This window comes from Tiliqua scincoides, chromosome 8 (assembly GCF_035046505.1).
Source record: "Tiliqua scincoides isolate rTilSci1 chromosome 8, rTilSci1.hap2, whole genome shotgun sequence".
NCBI classification, from domain to species: Eukaryota; Metazoa; Chordata; class Lepidosauria; order Squamata; family Scincidae; genus Tiliqua; species Tiliqua scincoides.
In genome coordinates, this window is record NC_089828.1 from 31,880,676 (window position 1) to 31,902,267 (window position 21,592).

Sequence of the window (21,592 nt, forward strand, 5' to 3'; positions counted from 1 at the left end):
TGGGTGTAAATTCAAATAAAGACAACAGAAGCGAAACTCAAGAACTGAACCAGAGCCGTCAACTGTTGGATTTTTCCATCTACGTTTATTGCGGGTTTTTAAAAGACATTACATGTCATTAACGTCAAATCAATAATCAGCTAACAAACTTCTACTCATTACGTGTTCAATACTGTGAAATGCCACAGAAAGTGGGGGAGAAAATTCTGCTCAAGAAGTATTAAAGGGTCAACATTCCAAACCAAAAAGACAGAGGAAAAAGACTGGGGAGGGGGAGAGATAGACCACCCTACTGACAGGAGTGAAAAACGGTCTCAGATGCATGTGGTCTTCGAGATAAAGCCTGGAAAACTAAAATGAGAAAAAATGAGTGAGCTGACAAGACTAGCTAGTGGCACGTTTTCAAATCATTTTTGCAAATGAAATTAGGTGTTCTTAAGTCAGAAGTTGCCTGCTAAAAGCAGGTTATTCTAATGCATACACACTTGAAAAGAAGCTTGGTAAAAAACCAAGTGGGACAGACTCAAAAGTGACACTGGGAATTTAAAAGCCACCAGTGTTCCTCTGTTAGTTTGCCCCAAACCAAATCATCCGCACAAGGAAGATAGGTTTATCTGGAAGTGCAGAAGGCTGAAGGCTTCTCCTGGCCAAGAACCAGCATTTTGTTTCTAAAATTTTCAGAGTTCATTTTACACTTGAGCAGCTTGGAAGCAAGCTCAGACCAGACATTCCAACCCACCAAAATTGGGTTAGAAAAAATCCAGCCATTTCCCTGGCATCTTTAAGTCAATGTACCCCAAACAGAAGCATCTTCACTTCAAGCCACAACAGCTGCCAGGATCCACTGGGAAAGTGGACTTCAACATAAAGAGAATGTGTCTGGATATACATCTTGATCTTTGCAAGTTCTGAAGTTGAGCGAGAAAACATGCTCCTAGCAGTGCAAAACAAGATGAGATTTGGCACCAAACCAGGGATTTAAAATGGGATACGCTTCACCAAGGCTGTTAAATCCATTTATCAGCGTGATAAATCAACTTTGAGTGTCACAGAACACCAAATCAAGTTACTGGACAACACTCAAGTTTGGACAGACCTCTGGTTTATGTTTTATTTTTTATAACACAGCACCCAAACATGCGTAGGGAAGGGAAACAATTTTGAGAATCAAAACGCCTGGAGATAAAGAGCTGAACGTCGAGAAAAGTGACAGAGCAGCGGGTGACGTCAAGGCAGCCTTTGCTTGCCAGTTAGCGCCAGAGTGCCAAGGGATGGGAATTTTGTAGGGCTATTCATAATCCCTGGAGCATCATATCTTGACTGAAGCAATGACGAAGCAGACAATTCATATCACTGCACTTGAACTTCTTGGCTGAAAGATGGGGAAAATGGTCCTGGTCATTCAACAGCATGAACCTTGAGCGAGCTTCTTCCATGCCATGGTCTTTCCCCAAAACTGAAAGATTGTTCTGAGCAGTCAGCCAGAAAGGCCCTGAACCACATTTGCACAGGATTTCACAGTTATTTCACAAAATGCAGAAAAAAAAAATCATGCACATTACAAAACCCACTCACATGTGGCTCTAGAAGACTCACATTCATGACTGTAGGAATACAAAAGACACTTCCATCCAACCAACAAGAGGTTTTTTGCAGATAGGTACAAAAGAACAAAAAAAGGGAACAAATCTGGTGGTCAGATCTGTTATTCGAGAATGCCAGATCATACTGCCCAGTAAGGAATTTTGAACTCCATTATTGTTCAAGAGCTTTTAATGCAATCAGGATGTTGGCAGTTGGTCAGTTCTTAACTGCAGCTTTCTTCAACACTCTAAGTTGCTGTCCTTAGCAGTGGAAGTCTTTGTGCTAATTACACTAAAGCAGTGGCCAATTTTAGTGGACGGAAAAAGAAGCCATCTTGCAAAAGGGCAAACTGCTGCCTTCAACCAACTGTTATGGTTTCTTTTCAGATGCCCTGCGGCATACAAAAACAGAAATGCAAATTGGATGAGTTGCTTCCAGGTCACAAAGCTTAGCTTTCTGCAAAACGTCGAGGTATGTGGCAACAAAGGCTGGTAGACGAACAGCAGAAATCCATACTAAACTAAATAGTGTACACTTGGAGAAAACCCATCAGCGATACAGTACTGGTTGTAGACAAATGAAAGTTCCAGAATAATCGTGAGATTCATATATTTGCCCTACGCGTTAAGGTTCAGGTTCTTATATGTTGCTTTAATCAACCTTGCATTCAATGAATGGATTACGTTATCAGAGCTTGCTGTGTTTTGCTCTATAGCAGCAGTCTTAGCAAGTGCAGTAATTCACAAGAAAGTTTAAAGGATGCCGAGCTGGATTTCTGAGTCTTGAGGAAGATGGCAGACAATCAAGTTTCCACAATGGGAGGAGGGGCTGTCATTTTTGTCCTGTCCAGAAGAGAGATTCTACAGATCCTTGACAAGAGAGAAAGTTGGCCTTTAATGGAAAGTTGTTTCTTCATTTGAAGAATGGCCAACTTTATCCTAAAATATCCAGTCACTAACTCCCAAGTATGCTGCTGGAATGCTCCCCACACCATTAAAAAAAAAGTTCCAAAAGTGGTTTCTGAGAGGATACCATAACAAAGACCTGTTAGGCATCCCAGCAAACATAATTATTCTTTGGTTCAAAAATGTCCTGAATTTTCAAGAACACAAAAGTGTTTAAAATCCAGATTACCCCTAAGCATACAAAACAAACAACTACCTGGACAAAACATGAAGCTTCAGTTTTTGTTTTTGTTTTAAAAAAATTCAACAATTTCTACATTATTATTTTTTTTTAACAGTTTCAGGGATTTATAAGAAAAGGAAACCAGCTCATTCATACACCTACCTATTTACAGACTTTCTTCAGATTGTACATCTGGATCATTCTCTCACGGAAAACATCAAACGTATCTTCTTTATTCTTTTCCCCTTTAACACCCAAGCCCTCCCCAGCAGAGGTGGAGCCCCTAAGGAGGCAAAGCATAGAGATTTAGCATCTTTTTTAAATCTCCAGCTATCACGACAAAGTACAGGATGAGACCAGATCCCTATCACATCAGTCCCTATCACATTTGAGATAATCAAGTTTGAGTTAGTTTTTCCACACGCCCTTTGCTCAGTCCAACCCAAAGAGGGTACCTAGTAATTTCAGACAAGCAATAGGAACAACAAAATGTGTGATATACGGGATTGTGACATGATTTGACACAGTGGACAATTCTCTGGATCTGTGGTATGCAGAGTTTTAATTCAAAATTTGTTTCTTAACCTGCCTGCCTCCAGAGAACTGAGGGGCATATCAAAGGGTTTTCTCCTTTATCCTCACAACCCCTGTGAAGTAGGCTTAAGCGAGAGGCAGTGGCTGGCTGAAGGTCACCCTCATCTAGCTTCACTGCTGAGCTGCAGATGATGCAGTGCTAGTATCCTGTACACCTATTGGACTTAAGCGACTTTTAAATAAAACTTCTGACTATCTGAAATGTAACAAACTCGAATTGAACTCTCAGAAAACCAAAGTTATGGTTTTTTCAAAATCATGGAGCCCAGGCACTTGGTCTATTGGAGGGGAGAAACTGGAACAGGTCAAAAGCTTTAAATATCTTGGAATCCACTTCCACTACAATCTTTGCTGGGGTACTCATCAAAAATTGGTTACCAACTTGGCCCGTGTCACTTTGCAGAGCACCCATTGATTCTTTTTTAGTCAGGGCAATCATTATATACCAGCTGCTATCAAGGTATTTAATGCCAAGGTATTGGCACAGCTCTTGTACGGGTGCCCTATCTGGATTAGTGCTATAAATCACACCCTTGAGAGTATCCAAGCTAAATTTTTGAGGGCTATCCTGGGTTTACCTAAATCTGTACCATACTCTGCATTATGTTTGGAGACCGGACAATCGCTCTTAGTATCAAGAGCATGGTTTTAACCATACGCTATTGGCTCCAATTACAACGTGAAACCAGGCAGTCTCCTATCCAGAATGCTATCTGAGTCTGGTTCTTCTAAATGGTATAGCCAAATTAAATCAAAAATCAAATCAATTGGTTTTTCATTGGATTTTTTAAGTTTCTATCCATTCCCTGGAGTTTATCAAAGGGTAAAGCAAAGAATGCTAGACACTGAGGCACAAAATCTCTTTGAACTTGCTTCTAGAATTTGCTCCCCTCTTAATTTCTCTATCCTGCTAAAGTATGGGCAAATGGCTCCTTATCTGAGTATTCTGATCATCCCTTCTGAACGTCGTGCAATCTCCTTGGCAAGATTCAATGTGTTTCCATCCAAGGTCACAGAAGGCAGATATAGGCAAATACCATATAAAGAACGCCTCTGCCCTTGTAGCTTGGGAAATGTTGGATCAATCATACACATTCTTTTTTATTGTCCTCGGCACACTAGATCCCGCCACACTTACATGACTCCACTTCTCGGCAAAATGAATGGGCTTTCGGATGAGGCAAAACTGAAGTGTCTCCTAAATGACTGCTCACCAGATGTGCTAGAGGGAGTTTCTAAATTTTTACTTTTGGTGATTTCTAAGCCTTCTTAATGTAATTTGTCAAAAATGTTGATATTTTATGTTGAACTGTAAATGTTTTATTAGTAATTTAGTATCTTAACTCTGTTTTTGATAAACGGGATTAGGACTAATTATGTTTGCTTTTATGATTTCTCTATTCTATGCCTAATAAAGGTTCATTCATTCATTCATTCATTCACTGCTGAGCAGCAATTTGAACCTAGTCTAATGATCTACCCACTTGGCCACTCAGATAAGTTAAGAACATTACATTGAAAACATTCATTCTTTGAAGAATGGACTATGAAGGGAGAGGCAATGTGCCATGGAATCTGAGACACCTTCCTCTGTTTTCTTGCCGGGTTGCAAAACATGCAGTTGAAGTTAATGGTTTGGTACTCTATGTCCCCAGACAGATCTCTCTCTTGCATCTCTTAAATCTCACCTCTTGTGAACAAGCACCAAATGCTTAGAATGATCTACTGATGAACTTATAGAGTCAGATCATTAGCTCATCTAATGCAGCATTGTCTATGCAGACTAGCAGGTTTCCTGGGTTTCAGACAAAGGTATTCTTATAGCTCCACCTGGATTCCCCACACTGGGGATTGAACCTGGAACTTTTGGTATGCAAAACACCAGCTCCATCACTGAGTACAGCCACCCGCCAATTACTGTTGCAAGATGGTATGTCTAGTGTCAGACCATTTCTGTGAAGTACCATTTAATGTAAAAAGTGTCCTCCTTCAACCTGCTTCATTCTGAATCTAAAAGATCTGTAGGACTGAACAAGCATCATGAATGTCTGCAATATTTGGCCAGGAACCGATTAGCAGTGCTTTTCGTTAACTACCGGCAACTGGAGGGGATCGTACAAAAAGAGGAAAGAAAGTGAACAGTTCATGGAGTAATTGGGGACTACAATGCCTAAAGGTGCCAGATGACCTTCTGCAAGCAAAGCAAATGCTCACACTTAGCTTTGGGCTTATTACGTATTTTGACAAGGAGGACAGGAAGATGATGGAGAGAGATATTTGCTTTCTGTCCATCGAGGAGAGAGGAAGAAATATACACATGTGAACAACGGTTGACACAGAGGAGAATGAGAGATTCAAAAAATGCCCCAATGCCAACAGTGAACAAAATGGACTGGGATGCAAATAAAAATTGGAGAGAGAAGACAAAAACAGAATTCAGCCAGAGTACCACAACTGATCCTTGAAAGGAAAGGAAATTAATCTGACTAGTTGGAATTATTGGGGAGGTACAGAGGGAATCATATATGTTTGTTCTGGAAGGCTACCACCAAAGGCTGTGGATACTCACCAATCTAACCACTGTGCATACTTACCAATCTAACTGCTGCACAAAAAGAAACAAGCTCTGCATTGAAGTGTACATTCATGGACTGTATATTCAAGAAATCTGACCAACACCAGTCCTCTGTCACAAATGTGTCCAACTGTCTTTTAAATTTGTCTAAGTGGACGGAAATTACCACAAGACAAGTTCCACGAATGACTGGTGCAACAACTTCAAAACAACCTTGTCTTTCATGGTAAGGATACCCATCACTAACCACTGGGCTTTCTAATTGTTACTCTTACCACATACATGTGACATTCACCCTGGCTACATACACTTTGACAGGCTCTTTGATGCCTTTTCCCAGTGACCCAAGGCCGCGTCCCTCCTTCCAGCCCAATTTCTGGAGCATCTGGAAACCGATGTTTTTGTCCGTCAGTCTCTTGTGAGAAAATTCTAAGTCCTTTGTTTTCTGCAAATTGGAAAGCAGAATGATGGGGGGGGGGGGGAGAGAATAGAACAAAGAGATTAGAGTTGCAATGTTTAAAATCAGTTAACTTTTTTAAAGCAACAGTGGTGTCCCCAGTAAATTTTAAGTTTGTTATTGTTTGAGTGTATATTTTTTGGTGAGAGCCAGGGTGGTGTAGTGCTTTGGAAGGTAGACTTAGACCTGGAAGATCCAACTTCAAATCCTCCCTCAGCCATGAAGCTTCCTGGGTAACCTTGGGCCAGTCACTTTCTCTCAGCCTCACCTACCTCACAGGGTTGTTGTGTACACTGCCCTGAGCTCTTTGGAGGAAGAATGGTGTAAAAATATGAAAAGTAAATAAAGTTGATACATCAAGTATATTGTTTTGGAAATAGTTTTAGGTTAAGGTTTAGGTTAGGTTAATTAGTTTTAGGTTAGGTATGGTTATTGGAAACAGCTTTAGGTTATGGGGAATGCAGGTGACACCAGCTGGGAGAACCACTAAGGAGGGCAAGTTGGAAGCCTTTTTCCTTTTTTACCTCCTGAGATTTGTTATTGGCTCTGCATTTTGCTAAGGGTTATTAAGCAGATAAAATTGGATAATTTTCTCTACTCTCTTTCCCATACACCACTCTCAGCTTCATGGAGGATAAACAGCGTTAATGAAATATTTGCAAAACAACCTTTTATTTATTAATTTTTAAGAAAGACAATTTTACCTTTTTCTTTTTATATGGTGGACAGCCACGTGGTCGGTCGTAAGAGATTCGGACTGGCTCGTGGACTGCAAGGAAAGCCAAAATCTAGTTAACCCACATGCAAACAAAACTTAAGAATTCTCCTGCTGGGTCAGACCACAAACAATCATGCAGTCCGGCATTCCAGTTCCAATGGTTGTTGGTCAGATGCTTCCAGGAAGTTTACAAGCAGGGTGTGAAGCCACCCGCAACTCACCTCTCAGCAATAACTACAAACACAAATCAATAGAAATTAGCAACGCAATTGATCCTGCCACAAAGCCTTCTCCTGCTGTTTTGCCTCAGCCCCAGAGTGCAGAGAGATGTTTCCCACTTACAAGGTCAGGCTTGGTGTTAAAGCCCCCTAGCATGGAAGGTGGCACTGCAGGGATTTGTCAGTGGGCTATGTGGTTGCCTAGCTCACCTTCTGGTTCTGGTTGTATGAGGCAAACCCTCTTGGACGGGATCAGCCCCACTTTCAAGGACTTGCTGGCTATCCTCTTGCGCCAACAGGGGGTGTCTTGGGCAGGCCCCAATGCCTGAGTAGATGAGTCCAGAGCAGTATCCTCAGCCATGCTCAAGTCATCCATTGTAATAGGGACCTCTTCAGAAAGAGTCTCTTCTGTCTCATAACCTGGAACTCTCCCCTTCTCTTCTGCTCTTCTCTCTGATTCTGTTCTGGTTTGGATGGTCTCTTCTTCTAGATTCGCCTCTTCCTCTTTGTCCTCCTCTTCCTCCTCCTTCAGACTGGCTTTGTCACCTTCTACAGATTCAGGGTTTCCGCCAACATTCTTGGTTTCCTGCACAACACTGAAGTTGATAGAGGGGCACAGCTCATAAACTTTCTTGCGGTAATACTTGAACGCTGAGCTCTCTTGATCCTGGAGGAACCTGAGAGGAGGATATCAGTGGGAAGGTGAATAACGTTGGCACTGTTGCGTTCCAGTCCAGCATTGTTAAAAACAAAGGGGGAAACACTATTAAAGAGAGGGGCAGGATTAGGCATTTGAATGCCCCCCCCAAATGATCTGATCAACTGACGTGTTCAATATTATCAAATTATTATTTATATAGAGCTATATGTCCAAGTGGAGAAGGTCACAAGCCCCTTCCCCAAGGGGCCTACAATCTACGACAGACAACAGAGGAGATGTCTCACCAAAGATCTGGGTTGTCCGCACTGTTATCAATACTAAACTGCTCAATTTCTGGGCCAAACTGAGCGACAAATGTAGCCAACTTCTCGGCTGTCTCCATAGCTTTGGAGTCCACTGGAAGGCATAAAACAGTCAAGACAGGGAGTTACTGTTGGTTACTGCTACAAGGAAGCAGTGCATTTACAACAAGGAGGCAGATTTTAAAGGCAACCATGACACAGCAGCGAAGAGACTAAACTAAGTATCACAAAGACCCCCTTCATTTGAATTTTATTCTTCTGTCATGGACTCACTCAGCAGCATGGATGAGACACAATTCTTGTAGCCTCAGTCTTTTGTATCTGCAATATGGGGATAACAAACCTGGCTTACTTTTCAGGGTGTGTGGAAGAACGATAACTATATACTGTGTGTGATCCGCATTGTATTTTTTGAATATGAAGGACGAGCAACAGTGATGTGAAGCTGCCATCAACTGAGTCAGATCCTTGGCCCATCTAGTCCAGTAATGCCCACACCAGTGTTTCTCAAATAGTGCAATGGTACCGCCAGTGGTACGGGTACAAACAGTGGTAGGAGGCTTGGCTTGGTGGGCAGTGTTCCAAAGCATGCTTTCCACGCTGAAAAAGACCTCCTGTCCACCCTGAGCCTCTGACTGGTATTTGTTATGACACATTTGGCCTCCCAACTCAAGAGTATCTGGTGATGATGTCACTGCCAGTTATTTCTGGTGGTACTTCAAATAGGTGGACCATATGAAATGATACGGTAGAGGACAAACCTTGGGAAACACTGGTCTACACTGACTGGAAGTTGTTTTCCAAGGTCTCAGGAAGAGAAAGCCCATTTTCAACCTCTGAAACCTGAGATTCTTTTAACTGGAGATGCTGAAGGTTGAATTTATAACATTTGGCAGGCAAAGCAGGTACTCTTCCATTGAGATACTTCCAACCTGGTCCACACCTACTTATTCAACATTGCTATACGCATAGGAGGGTATGCCAATAAGTTCCCACTGTTCTTGTAATATCTTGTACTTTTAGTTTGGAAGAGACATCAAAAGAGAAAGGGCTGGGACGTGATCAAAGTTTAATAAATTATTTTGGGTGTGGAAAAAAGGGGTAGAAAAGTGTTTCTCGTAATGCCAGAACTCAGGGGTCATTCAAAGAAGTTGATGAGCAGTATGGTTCAGGTTAGACAAAGGGAAGACATTCTTCACGCAACACACAATTGGATTATGGAATTCTCCACCACAAAATGCAATGTCAGCCTCTGCCTGGCGTGGCTTTAAAAGGGGATGAGACAAATGCATAGAGGAGAAGAGGTCTATCAGCAACTTGCATCATGAGAGTTAAATAGTCTCCAGGTACCAAGGTAGTGCATCCCTGAATACCTGATGCTGGGGCAGAAGAGGGGAGAATCACTGCCTTTGTGTCCAGCCTATGGGGCTCCCACAAGCATTAGGCTGATCACAATGAGGATGCTGAACAAGATGGAGTGTCCATTTGATTCAGCAGGGCTCCTTTTTTTGGTCATACAAACATTAAAAAGAAAACCCTGTTGCCTCAGTTAATCAGAAGCAGCTTTTCAACCCACCAAAAAGTTTACAGTCTGCTCATGTGACAGGCAACCAATGATCTTCTCAATTTAGCTTAACTTACCTTCAGGTACTTTGCATGTCAAGGACTGGGAGCTCTCAGGAAGTTCCAAGAGAGAGAACGCCTCTCCTGCGGGCCCAGCTTTGTCTGACGACATGGTGGTACCTTGGCCATCTGGCTTCAGCATCATTCTAGCCGAGAGGAGTGTCTGGGTTCCAACTGTACACTTCTTCACTTTCCTGGCTCTTGCTCCCCGTTGCAGGATTCCAGGCCTCCTCCTCTGAAAGAGCCTTTTCTTGATGCTTGCAACTTTCCTTGCATACATCAGTGCCCTGACGGCCTCCGATGCCCGCTGCTCAAGGGTTTTCTTCTCCTTGCTTTCTTCCTTCTCTATCGACCTCTCCGCCTCAGCCAGCTTCAGTTTGTAATATTTGTACTCTAGGCTTTCCTTTTCATCCAAAAACCTGTTTTGTTTTTTTTTTTGGTTCAGAAAAGGATCAGCCACTTAATGAATCCTTGCTGGCAGGGCTACAACTTTGATGCTACCCACTTACATTCCCACAGGAACACTAACACTGTGAGGGGTAGCCTTTGAAAATGTCTACCATAGCAGTAGGCAAAAACATTAGGTAATAATGGTTTTATTCGACCAAGGCCTATAAACCCAAATAATTTTAAGAATTCCCACATGAGTCAAGAAACTGGCCAGGGACTCTAGCTCTGACCTCTTGCCTGTTATGAGTGGCAAGAGCTCCTGAACAAACAGCTGTCATAGCCTCTGCTGAAGACCATGCTGGAAGGAAAAGGATTTCAGAGGCCTTTAGTTGCATCCACTGATTCACTCCCAGCTAAGTCTTGGGGGTTTCAGGCACCAAGCAAAGGAGTTTCAGTTTTTTCTCTCCTGCTGCAAGCAACATGAGTGCTGTTACAAAGGGGGCTTTGGAACCTTCTGCCATTAGCGTACCTCAGCTGCTCACTTTGGCCACAAACCTAAGATAGAAATGGGCACGAGCAGCAAGGTATCCGATAAACAGGTCTGGAGCACCTTCCTGACAAGAAAAGGCTAACACGTTTGAGGTTTTTGAATTTAGAAAAAAACAACTAGGGGTAGAATCCAGGTTCACCCAATGAAATTGGTTGGCAGGCAATCCTACTTCACATAAAGTGTATGGAATTTACTGTCATAAGATGCAGTGATGGCCGCTAACCCAGATGCCATACAGTGATGGTTCATCCACTAGGAGAGGTGAAGTGGATTGTATCAGTGACAGATTAAAAGAAGAGGGTGGACTCAGGGTGCCTTTCACTCCGAGTATGCTATGGATACAATATGCACTGATCCACTTTCTGTTTGCTAGAAACCAATAGAAGGTGGATCACCCACCTCCTTACCTTGCTCCTCAAGTGGTTTCCTCAAACACGGAAGTGCAGGGCTTCCGGTTTGATTTACAGGGACCGCATGAATGAAGAAGCTCTTTTATCCATGCAGTCCCTTTAAATTGAAGGTGGAGGTCCTGCACTTCTGCAACTGAACAAACAGTGCAGATGCCTTGACAAATTCACGGCAGAGAAGCCTATCAGTTGCTTCTAGTCACAACTATTCAAGAGACAGTATTGACCAGTTGCTGTGAAGCAATGGCAGGAAAGGGAAATTTGCTCACATGTTCCATTCCTGGACACCTCAGAAACATGTGATTGGCCACTGTTTGAAGACAGCATGCCCAACTAGCAGGGCAAGCTCCCATACATGCATCCCAAGCTCCTCAACAGGCAAGCACAATCCCCAATGCAACAGTCCAATGAAATATTTACCAAAATTGTGGGTTATTCTTCATCTTGTTTTTCTGTCTTGCTGTCAGCGTGCCAGAAACCATGCTGGTCACCAACCTTTCAATCACCTCCAAGGCTTTTCGATCTGCTCGCTGGAGAACTGCACAAATGATACAGCAGCACATGACAGCAATGAGAACATCCACTGAACTCTGCCAAAACCATTTTCCCACAATTAGCTCCTGCAAACAGAACTCCAAACTCACCTTCAACCAGCTAAGCAAATGTTCTCGCACCAGCAATGTGTTCTTAGGCCTTTTATTTAAATACTTGCATCCTGCAACCTTCATTTCCATTTTGGGATCTACCAGGGTGGCTCATGCTAGTCAGCTGGCCCCCAGAATTATGAACCAGTAATCGTATTAAGCTGCCAGATGCAGAGCACCACTGTCTACTCTTGAGTGGCAGCAGTTCTCCAGGGTCTCAAACAAAGGAGGTGCTTTCCCCAACCCCCTCTCATCCCACCTGGAGATGCTGATAGATTGTCAACATGGGATCTTTGGCACACAAAGCACATGTGCTGCTGCTGAACTATGGTCCCTCCCCAAAGAACCAACTGTCAAAACCAAAGTGACCCTTGCGTAGCCATCTGAAGGTGTTCACTGTTTGCTCTGTATGCACCCTGGACAGTCCAATTTAACTGACATGGTACCATCACAGCTCTGTGATAAAGCACCTTCTTGATATGCAGATGGTCTCAGGACCAACCCTTAGAAAGGATGGAGAACAGCCTTCTCTATCCAAAACCAGGAGAGGCACTGAGCTAGAGAAGCTGTGGTCCGGCTCAGCAGAAGGTCACTTCCTATGCTGCTATGGAAAGAGGAGTACAGGATGAACAGGAAATGACATCACAAACCTGCATTTGGAATTCGTTTTCTGGAAATAATTGGAGGTCTTTTTCCCCTGACATCTAGTGGCCGGATTCCACTTCCCATATGGCCGGATTCCATTCCCATCATACCTACTGCTCTTCCCCTTCTCCCAACCCCTCTTTCCTTCCTTCACTCCAATTTCTATCAGACTAGCTTTCTCTTCCTTGTAGATATATTCGATTTATCCCTACACCCCAGTAAGTGATTGTCCATGTAATTTACCTTGTTAACTATCGGGATGCAAGATTACAGATTTAGGAAGGTGGGAAAAATGAAACCATATTAGAATCAAGACCTGTAGTGGCATTAAAACTTAATTAAAAAAAAAAAGTTTAAGCAAAGCTGCAATACTACATTAGAGTCAGTATGGCGTAGTGATCATTAGAGTGTTTGACTAGCTATATCTGTGTTCAAATTCCCATTGAGCTACTAAACTTCTCAGGCCACTATCTCTTGGCCTAACCCACCTCATCACAAGTGGTTGTGAGGATGAAAAGGGGAAGGGGAGAACCACCTATACCACCCCAAGTTCCTTGGAGGAAAGGAGGGATAGTAAAATTTAATAAGTAAATAGAATCAATTTAGAATCTATCAAAATGAATTGACAACCTGAGAAGTGCCCTTAATTAGTTGGTCAGCAGAGACTTTAAAATAGGTTGAAAATTTTTCTGAATACTTATGAAAACCGATGATAGCAAGCATGGTTTTAGAAGAGGCACTTCCCTGCATGAGAGGAAGAGGAACGCAAGCACCATCTTAGAAGAAACTTAATGGGGGACACACACATCATTTAAAATAAAGCACTTTTTTTTTAAACCACTGTTGCCCTCCCATACCAACTCATGTCAAATTGATAAAACCAATCAACCAAAACTCATATCTGACTCAATTTAACTGACTAAGCTTTATCCTTAGTTAACTACAAGCTAAATTTAAAGAACTCTGCTTTGTTGGATTTGGGTAGGGGGCGTGTGTGTAAAGAACCTTCTTACTCTTAATCTTGGGCCTGGTTTCTGGAACCTTCTGTTGGCTCTCAGGCTCAACAGGTGCTGCTGGGGCTGGCGCCGGTGCTGCTCCCTTCAGCTTCATCTGGCAGCCACTCTTTTCAAGCCAACTCTGCAAGTTCTCAATGTACTCTCTTCCAAACAGGGTGCAGGTGTCCAGGTTGGGGAACAAGGTAGGCGGGGGCGCCAACTTTTCGAGGCCAACAGCTTCCAGGATTTTCTCCTGCCTTAAAGCCGACGCCATGGCAAAGGTCTGCCCCAGAAGGACCAAGGATTTGCGGCAGAGAGAAATGGTGCTCTCAAAGGCAGCAGCCATCTGTGCGGGGTCACTGAAACTGTTGGCCTTGGAGCTGAGCTCATAGCCATTGCAGGCCATCAAGAGTGGTGTGGTGCTCTTCAGGAGGCGGCCCTGGAGCCGCATCATGGACTGATCGAAAGCTTTGATAACCTCAAAGAAGCAGTTCTTGGTTGCCACCACCCCTTTTTCCAACAGCAGATTCAAGAACATGTTGTCCACCTTGGGTGCCTTGAGCGCAGTGTGTCGCAATGGCTTGATGATGGAAAAGCAGAACTCTTGGTGCTCAGGTTTCAATGAGCACTTGAAGGATGCCAGCATTTTTGCACATGTCTCTGTCTCCAGCATGAAGAGCACCCGGTAGAGCTCCAAATATTCTGGATCTCTCTTGGCTTCGTGGAACCCAGCCCACTTGATGATTTCAGCCCCAAAGGTAGAAAAGATGTCAGATGGGTCGATATGCTCCAAGTCTTGCTCCCGCAAGTTCCAGGGGACCTCTTTGGGGGGCCAGGGTTGGTCTCTGCTGAAATTGGGTTGATGGGAAGCTGCATTATCTGGTGGAGAAAACCGCTTTGTGTTCCATTTCTTAATTGGACCAGCCACTCCCTTTTTCACCATTCCCCTATATGCCATTCCACCCTTTCCCCGGGGGCTCCTTCCTCTCCCAACATATACAGGAGGGCTGAACTCTCTTCCCGTCTTCAGGCTATATTCCAAATCATAATCCTCACTGCGTTTGCAGCCATAATCCTCTTCTAAGAGCCCTGGTGATCTGAAGTCACTTAACATCTCTGAAGAACTGTAGTCGGTGTCATGGATTCTAGAAGGTTCTCGAGAAGGAATGTAGTTGTAGTCGCGATCCCGAGAGGCTGGGTGGCCATACTCCCCCTCTCTGGAAGATGGGCCACTATAATCTCGTTCCACAGATGATGAATGGCCATAGTCTCGTTCATGTGCTGGTGGAGGGCCATAGTCTCGGTTCCGTGATGATGCCCGGGTATAGTTTTTGGTGTAGTAATCATCATCCCCTTCAGTTGGGCTGCTGGATCTATATGAAGGCAATGAATAGTCATCCTTGGGGTCTACTCTCCAGTCCCTCCGTCGGAACTTCCCATCGTCATGAAAATTATCATCATTATATTGGACTTGTGCAGCTGGACGTGCATTAACTGAGGAGAAAAATGGACAGGACAGGCATTGGCCACTGAAGTATCCAATTTTAAATTTTTTTTGACAAGTATCTTGACAGATAGAATTAGGTCATAGGTCCCACAGTCTGACATTCAAATAAGTTTTTATCATAATAAAAACACCAGTATCACATAGTGTGTGTACAGCACCTCTGAGCATTCAAAATACTTCAGATGTATGGTCTTCTTGCAATCCTTAAAACAGCAGTGCAAGTTGTGGGCACTATCATCCTCGTGAGTGCAGATGGGGAAAACTGGGGGTAAACGGGCGGGATTTGCCTACAGCCACCTTCTAAGTTCACAGCAGAGGTGAGATATGAACCAGAGACTTTCATATTCATAGCTCAGCCTGCAATCCTACACAAGCTCACAAAGGAGTAGGTTCCACTAAACTCAAAAGGAGCTTACTTCTGAATACACACACATAGGATTGCAGTGTTAGGGCCCAATCCTAGCCAACTTTCCAGCACTGGTACAACAGCAATGCAGCCCTGAGGTAAGGCAACAAACATTCCCTTACCTTGAGAAGGCCTATGTGACTGACCCTGCACCATATGCCCCATTGGCACAGCTGTATCAGTGCTGGAAAGTCGGATACAATTGAGCCCTTAGTCTCATAACCACTGAGCTATACCAGCTCTCCCACATCCCTTTTAGGTAAGCCCTTTATACCAGGGGTGGGCACTCGAGTTATGAAAATTCTAATTTTTCACGACTTGTGTCATCTCGAGTCATTGGGCGTCACTGCCTCAGACCCAACTCTTGGTCAGTGACTCATAAATGAGTCATGACTTGAACTGATTCGAGTAACAACTAGCTTTGTGTGTGTGCGCGTGCCTGCTTCCTTTTTTTGCCACTTCTGTGTTGTGCCAAAGACCTTGTGGGGGATCCAGAAGCCAGTATTCAGGAGGATGGCGGCAGCAGCAGACACAGTGGGAAGAGAATAGGTTGGTTCCAGGAAGTGGGGGCTGGGGGGATGGAGGAAGGCTTAAGATTTGGGGGGCTGCTGCATGGAGCTGGGGAAACCAGAAGAAGGTGGGGCAGCCAGGACATGGGGGTGGAGACTCTCTTGGTGATCTAGGAACAGACAATTGGATGAATGATTTTTCTTCAGAATGAGGGAGGGGAAAAGGAGGTGCCCAATGGATGAGGGAGGGGGTTCTTGTGATAGGAACAAATGGCTGGATACAAGTTCAGGGAGGAGGCAGGCAAACCAGAGAAGACCCTCCCACGTGCCGCTTCTGTCCCCTCCGCTGTCTGACCCCTCCCACCTTACCAAGCTTGGATGCCCCCCTGTTGGTGTGTGGCATACTGCTTGTTCCTTTTGAAGGCGGAACTGGGAGTTGTGATGTGAATGGGTGGGGGTCGTTGCTGGGGTTCGTATGCAACCAATCATTTTTCTGCACTGCTACACTCACTTGAATAACAGCACAGGTTTTGTTTACATTAGGGTTTTCAAACTCCCCAGCCTTGGCAGGGGAGGGGCAATACACCAAAGGGGAGGGGGGAATTCAGCAACACAATCCCCAGGATCACACCACTTTTGGGGGGCAGGGGCTTTCTTGACCTTACAGAAGGCAGCAGCAGGCACCTGGGACATAAACCAGAAGTGGGTCATGATCATTCTTTTGACAGTCGCAGCAGCTTGCGGAGCCCTGCAGAGGCTTCCGTGGGGCTCCCCACACCCCCAGTTGCCTGCTGCTGCCTTCTACGAGTACAAGAAAGCCCCTGGCCCACGAAAGCGGCATGACCCTGGGGATCACATTGCTGCCTTCCCCCCTGCCCCTTAAAGGGATACAGGCAGAGGTCCTCAGGCTGGGGTGTCACAACGCCCCAGTTTGAGAATCTCTAGTTTACGTAAATAAAATGAAAATGCAAAATAGTGGTTGAAGTGAAGGACTTTAACAAATCACTGACTGCAGATGGGATGGGAACATCAGAGGAGTGTTAAATGAGAACTCCGAAATACACACACACACACACCCCAGCACCTGTTTTGTCTGTGGAGTCACACCCGACTTATGCTTCAACTCATTTATCGTAACACAACTCAATTAAAAATGACTATAAGCAGCAGCTCAGGTTGAGTTGCGACAAATGGCCATTATGACTCAAGAGTCAGGTTGGTAACTCGGGCGCAGTAACCTCAACATATCCCTGCTTTATACAACTCATCCCCAGATCCTGATTTGGTGATGCATCACAGTTTGATACTAGAGAAATAAGCCTTTGAGGAGCTACAGGCCCAGGAGCGTCACTAGGGGGGTGCAGCCTGCACTGGGTATCACCCTCAGGGAAGGTGGCACCAAAATGCCAGAGCCTGCTTTGGCACTGGCTGCAGTGACAGCACAGAATCATTGCTGGCAGCTGCTCTTGGATCATGAAGCCTCCTGATTTTAGAAATGGGCTATGTCAGAATGCCAGATGCAGGGGAGGACACCAGGATGCAGGTCTCGTGTTGTGTACTCCCTGCAACATTTGGTGGACAACTGTGAGATTCAGGAAGCTAGACTAGATGGGTCTATGGCCTGATCTAGCAGGGCTGTTCTTATGTTCTAATTGCTGCTATGTCTTTCATTTGAGGATTGGTTGTTTCATTTTTCTGATATCTTGCTTTATGTTTTCTACAAGTAAGCTGTCTGGGATAATACTGGTAGAAAAAGCAGAGTTAAAATGTTTTAAAATAAATAAACTGGGACATTCATCATCTTTGTGATGAACTCCTTAGGTGGTCTTAGATACGCTACATGCACTCTCTCTCTCCAGCTTCAGTCTTCCTCACTCCGAACATGAGGATAATAGTGCCAAGTCTTTTAAGTATTCCATTAAAAAAAAAAAAGGATATGAAAAGGTTTTTGAATACTCTAAAACAGCATTTCTCAAACTGTGGTTCGGAACTCACTATGTGGGTTGCGAGCCAATTTCAGGTGGATTGTATAGCACTTAGCTCAGCTGCCACTGAAAATACAGAGCTGAAAATACAGGGTACAGAGCTGCTGGGCAGGGCAGGCTCCCAGTGGGAGAAAGGCATGGTGCTTTGCCCTGAATAGGTGGGAAGACAGGATGTTGGAAAGGAGGGAGAGTGCTGTGTGGTTGGAGAAGGATAATTGTCTGCATTCTGCTTTGATTTACAAGCTGGAATGTTTCAATTTCAAGCTATGCAAAATAACAAAACAAGCACACTACGTAATGGGACCTATGACTGATCATGGCTTAGGTTTGAAGTCTAAATTTATGATGTCACTTCTGGCCATGATATCACTTCCAGATTAATGACATCACTTCTGGTGGGTCCTGACAGATTGTCATTCTCAAAAGTGGGCTACTGCTCTAATAGCTATTCATGTTATACAGAAGCATCAAGATTTATCACTTAACAAAACTGAAAAGGATTCTCCTTTAAGAAGCTGAGTCTACAGAAAAAGAAAGTTTGGCTAGAACAACACTACCTCTAAGTTGATGGAGTGCCTCATCAATGGGGTCACTTTGGTCCAGATTACGATAACGTTTTGCTTTGGCTTCCATGAGGGCATCAAAAGACTCCTGCAGGATCCTCCGACGGGAGGCCATTTTGACTCTGGAACAGGAAAGGAAGGCAGCTCAAGAGTGGGACAAATTGAAAAGATTTCAGTTCCACCTCTTAGACCAAAATCTTACAAGGCAGAACACGCAGTAGTTAAACACATACAGTTGGCAACCTTCAGTCTCAAAAGACTATGGTATCGCACATTAAAGGTACAGAAAAACAGATTAAAAATCAGTTCAGTTAAAGAACCTTGAGAAATAAAAAATATATTGGTTGCTTGCCTGAAAGCAGCTAGGGGCATCTGCCAAGCACCTCTGGGCAGGGAGTTCCATATGTGTACAGCCACCACAGAAAAAAGTCAGAGCCCAATTACCTGGAATGTGTATCCAAAGAGCATAGCTTGCAAGGCTGACTGTAAAGTCCTGATAACATTAATGGGCAGAGGCAGTACTTAAAGTAGCCCATCCCCCAGCCATGGAGGACTTGAAATTTGACATGTCTACCCAGAAGCCAGAAGAGACCCTTATTACTGAAAGCAGTTCCTAAGTGCTCTCCCATCTAGCTTTCAAAACTAGTAGGACTGTCACATATACCAAAGGCCAAAAGTCAACTGACAGTGCAATCTGTTCATGTTTTATCAGAAGTAAGTCCCACTATGTTCAATGGGATTTACTCCCATGTAAATGTGCATAGGATTGTAGCCTCAGAGATAGGCTTTCTCCTGTTCTGTGAGCCTCAAGTTCATTTATGGCTTCTTGAAGATTTATGCCACATAAACTTGTCAGACCACCAATCCAGCTAGCTCCATATTGCCTACACAGTAGTTCCCAAACTGTGAGCTGTGGCTCCTTGGGGAGCTGCAAAAACCAGCCAGGGGAACTGCAGAATCTTCACAAAAAACCCTCCACCCTATACAATGTAGCTCTAATGGGGAGTTGTGGCTAATGGCCCAGTAGGTCAAGGAAGCTGCCATTCAAAAAAGTTTGGGAACCACTGGCCTATACTAACTGGAAAAGTCTTTCTGAAGTTTCAGGGAGAGAGGTCTGTCCCAGCTCTATCTGGAGATGCTGCCAGAGATTGAATCTAGGACCTTTGCATGCAAACAGCAGTGTAGCTAGAGGGGTGTGCGTGCAAAGAATTGTCTTTCAGGGAGCTTTCCTGCAGAGTGCAAGCAGCCCTTCCCTGTGTACACCTCTGTTTTGCTCCCTCCGCCCAACATGGCTCTGAAGGGGAGGGGCTTCTTGCACCCTGCAGGGAGGTTCCTCTTCAAGAAGCCAAAAATTGACTTGAGGCCTCCCTGACAGAATAGGAGAAAGCCCTTCTCTTAATTGACTTTTGACCTCTGATATACGTGACAGTCCTGCTGGCTCTGCAAGCTAGATGGGAGACTACCTAGAAACTGCCTTCAGTGATAAGGGTTTCTTCTGGTTGGAATGTCAAGTTTCATGTCCTCCATGGTTGGGGAAACAGGATACTTTAAGTACTGCCTCTGCCCATTTGAGTTTATCAGGACTTTACAATCAGCCTTGCAGGCTATGCTCTTTGGATACAAATCCCAGGTAATAGGGGTAGGACTTTTCTTTCTGTGGTGAAGAGGGGGAGCGGGGGCCCTTACCCTCCAAGGGGAAGCTCCCTGAAAGGCTTAGTGTTCTGCACCCCCTCTAGATATGCTACTGTTTGCATGCAAAGTCTGAATACAACCCCTCTGTGTCATTACTAATGGTTTCTTAAACAAGTTGGAACCCCCTCCCCCCCAAAGCTACTAGAGAGACCCCCTGCCAGTCAAGTCTTCGAAACCAGTGACTGTCAACCTTTTTCATCTCACGGCACGTTGACAAGGCACTAAAATCGTCAAGGCACACCATCGGGTTTTTGACAATTGACAAACCACACCATGCTGCCAGTGGGAGGCTCACATCCCCCATTGGCCCTACTAATAAATGACCTTCCCCCAAATTCCTGTGGTACACCCATGGACCACTCGTGGCACACCAATGTGCCCACAACACAGGGTTGAAAATGACTTTCCTAGACCATCTGCCCAGTGATCTCTTTTCCAGGAGAGAAAAAAAAAAAGAACTAGATCAGTGTTTCTCAATGAGTGGAGCGGGTACCACTGGTGGTACTTGAGGTGGTGTCTGGTGGTATTTGTGGGATCCAAGGACTCCTGCCTCCTTGCAGCAAGACCAGTGACGTGACACAACAAACAGCAGTATGAGGCTTGGCTTAGCAGGCAGAGCTTCAAAGCATGCTTTTCGCATGCTTGAAAAAGCCCTCCCATTCCCCCCCCCCAGCCTCTTACTGGTATCGGTTGTGTCGCAACTGGCCTCCCAACCCAAATGTAACTGGTGATGATATCATCACCAGTTACCTCTGGTAGTACTTCAAACTGGCGGATCATGCTAAGTGGTACAGTGGGGGTCAAACACTGAAAAACGCTGGGTTAGCCCATGTCCTCCCCGAGTTGCCAACTTACCAGTTTCTTTTTTGCTCCTTTATCCTCAGCTTCGTACACAGACAGGAACAGGTAAGCCGCTGCTTACTCTCCACACCTTGAAGAGGTTCACTTTCTGACTCCTGTAGGTTAAAAAGGGGGGGCTGTTAAAAGGCAGAGGAGCAGGCCATGGGGGGTTTCATGGTCATCTGGCAACCCTGCCTCTCTTCCCAGGAATGATCCCCCCCCCATGCAGGACCCCTCACTTTCAGCAGCATTGAGCACTATGAGTAACAACAAAGCCCTCTCCTCCACGCTGAGTACCTACCAAACCGGGCAGCCTCTGTGTAATAACAAAGCTCCTCCATTTACCAAAAATCCCCCCCTTTGCGCATGCGCCTGAACATCTACCTCCCCAGCGCCTGCGGGTCCTAAGAAGAAAGCCTCCCGCCCTTCAGCACTTGCGCATGCAGTACACGGGGGAGTCGCACAGCGCAAGGGGGAGTCTGGTCTCAACCGGTTCCTCACCTCTCGATCGACGCATGCGCCGTAGCACAGCATGCCCCGCGGAGTGCCGTTAGGCGCACGCGCGCTTCACCCTCTGTTGTGGCTGGCGCGAGCGGTGT

The 21,592-nt window shown here is 44.8% G+C and overlaps 1 protein-coding gene across 4 annotated transcripts; it reads right to left on the reverse strand.

The window, feature by feature from the left end:
- Positions 1–65: 65 nt before the first annotated feature.
- Positions 66–21,548, reverse strand: SUGP2 (SURP and G-patch domain containing 2). Of its 4 annotated transcripts, none has more exons than XM_066635738.1 (12): positions 21,495–21,548; positions 21,009–21,109; positions 18,456–18,583; positions 13,510–14,985; positions 11,628–11,745; positions 9,879–10,279; positions 8,220–8,331; positions 7,485–7,951; positions 7,043–7,107; positions 6,190–6,326; positions 2,875–2,995; positions 66–351 (listed from the first exon to the last, which is right to left on the reverse strand). In XM_066635738.1, the coding sequence occupies exons 3-11, from the start codon at positions 18,574–18,576 to the stop codon at positions 2,875–2,877; spliced, it is 3,018 nt and encodes a 1,005-aa protein (XP_066491835.1). In that variant the 5' UTR covers positions 18,577–18,583; positions 21,009–21,109; positions 21,495–21,548; the 3' UTR covers positions 66–351. The 4 variants fall into 4 exon arrangements, with proteins under 4 accessions (XP_066491835.1, XP_066491834.1, XP_066491832.1 ...); XM_066635737.1 differs by lacking the exon at positions 21,495–21,548 and adding an exon at positions 21,378–21,458; XM_066635735.1 differs by lacking the exon at positions 21,495–21,548 and adding an exon at positions 21,295–21,378.
- Positions 21,549–21,592: the final 44 nt, after the last annotated feature.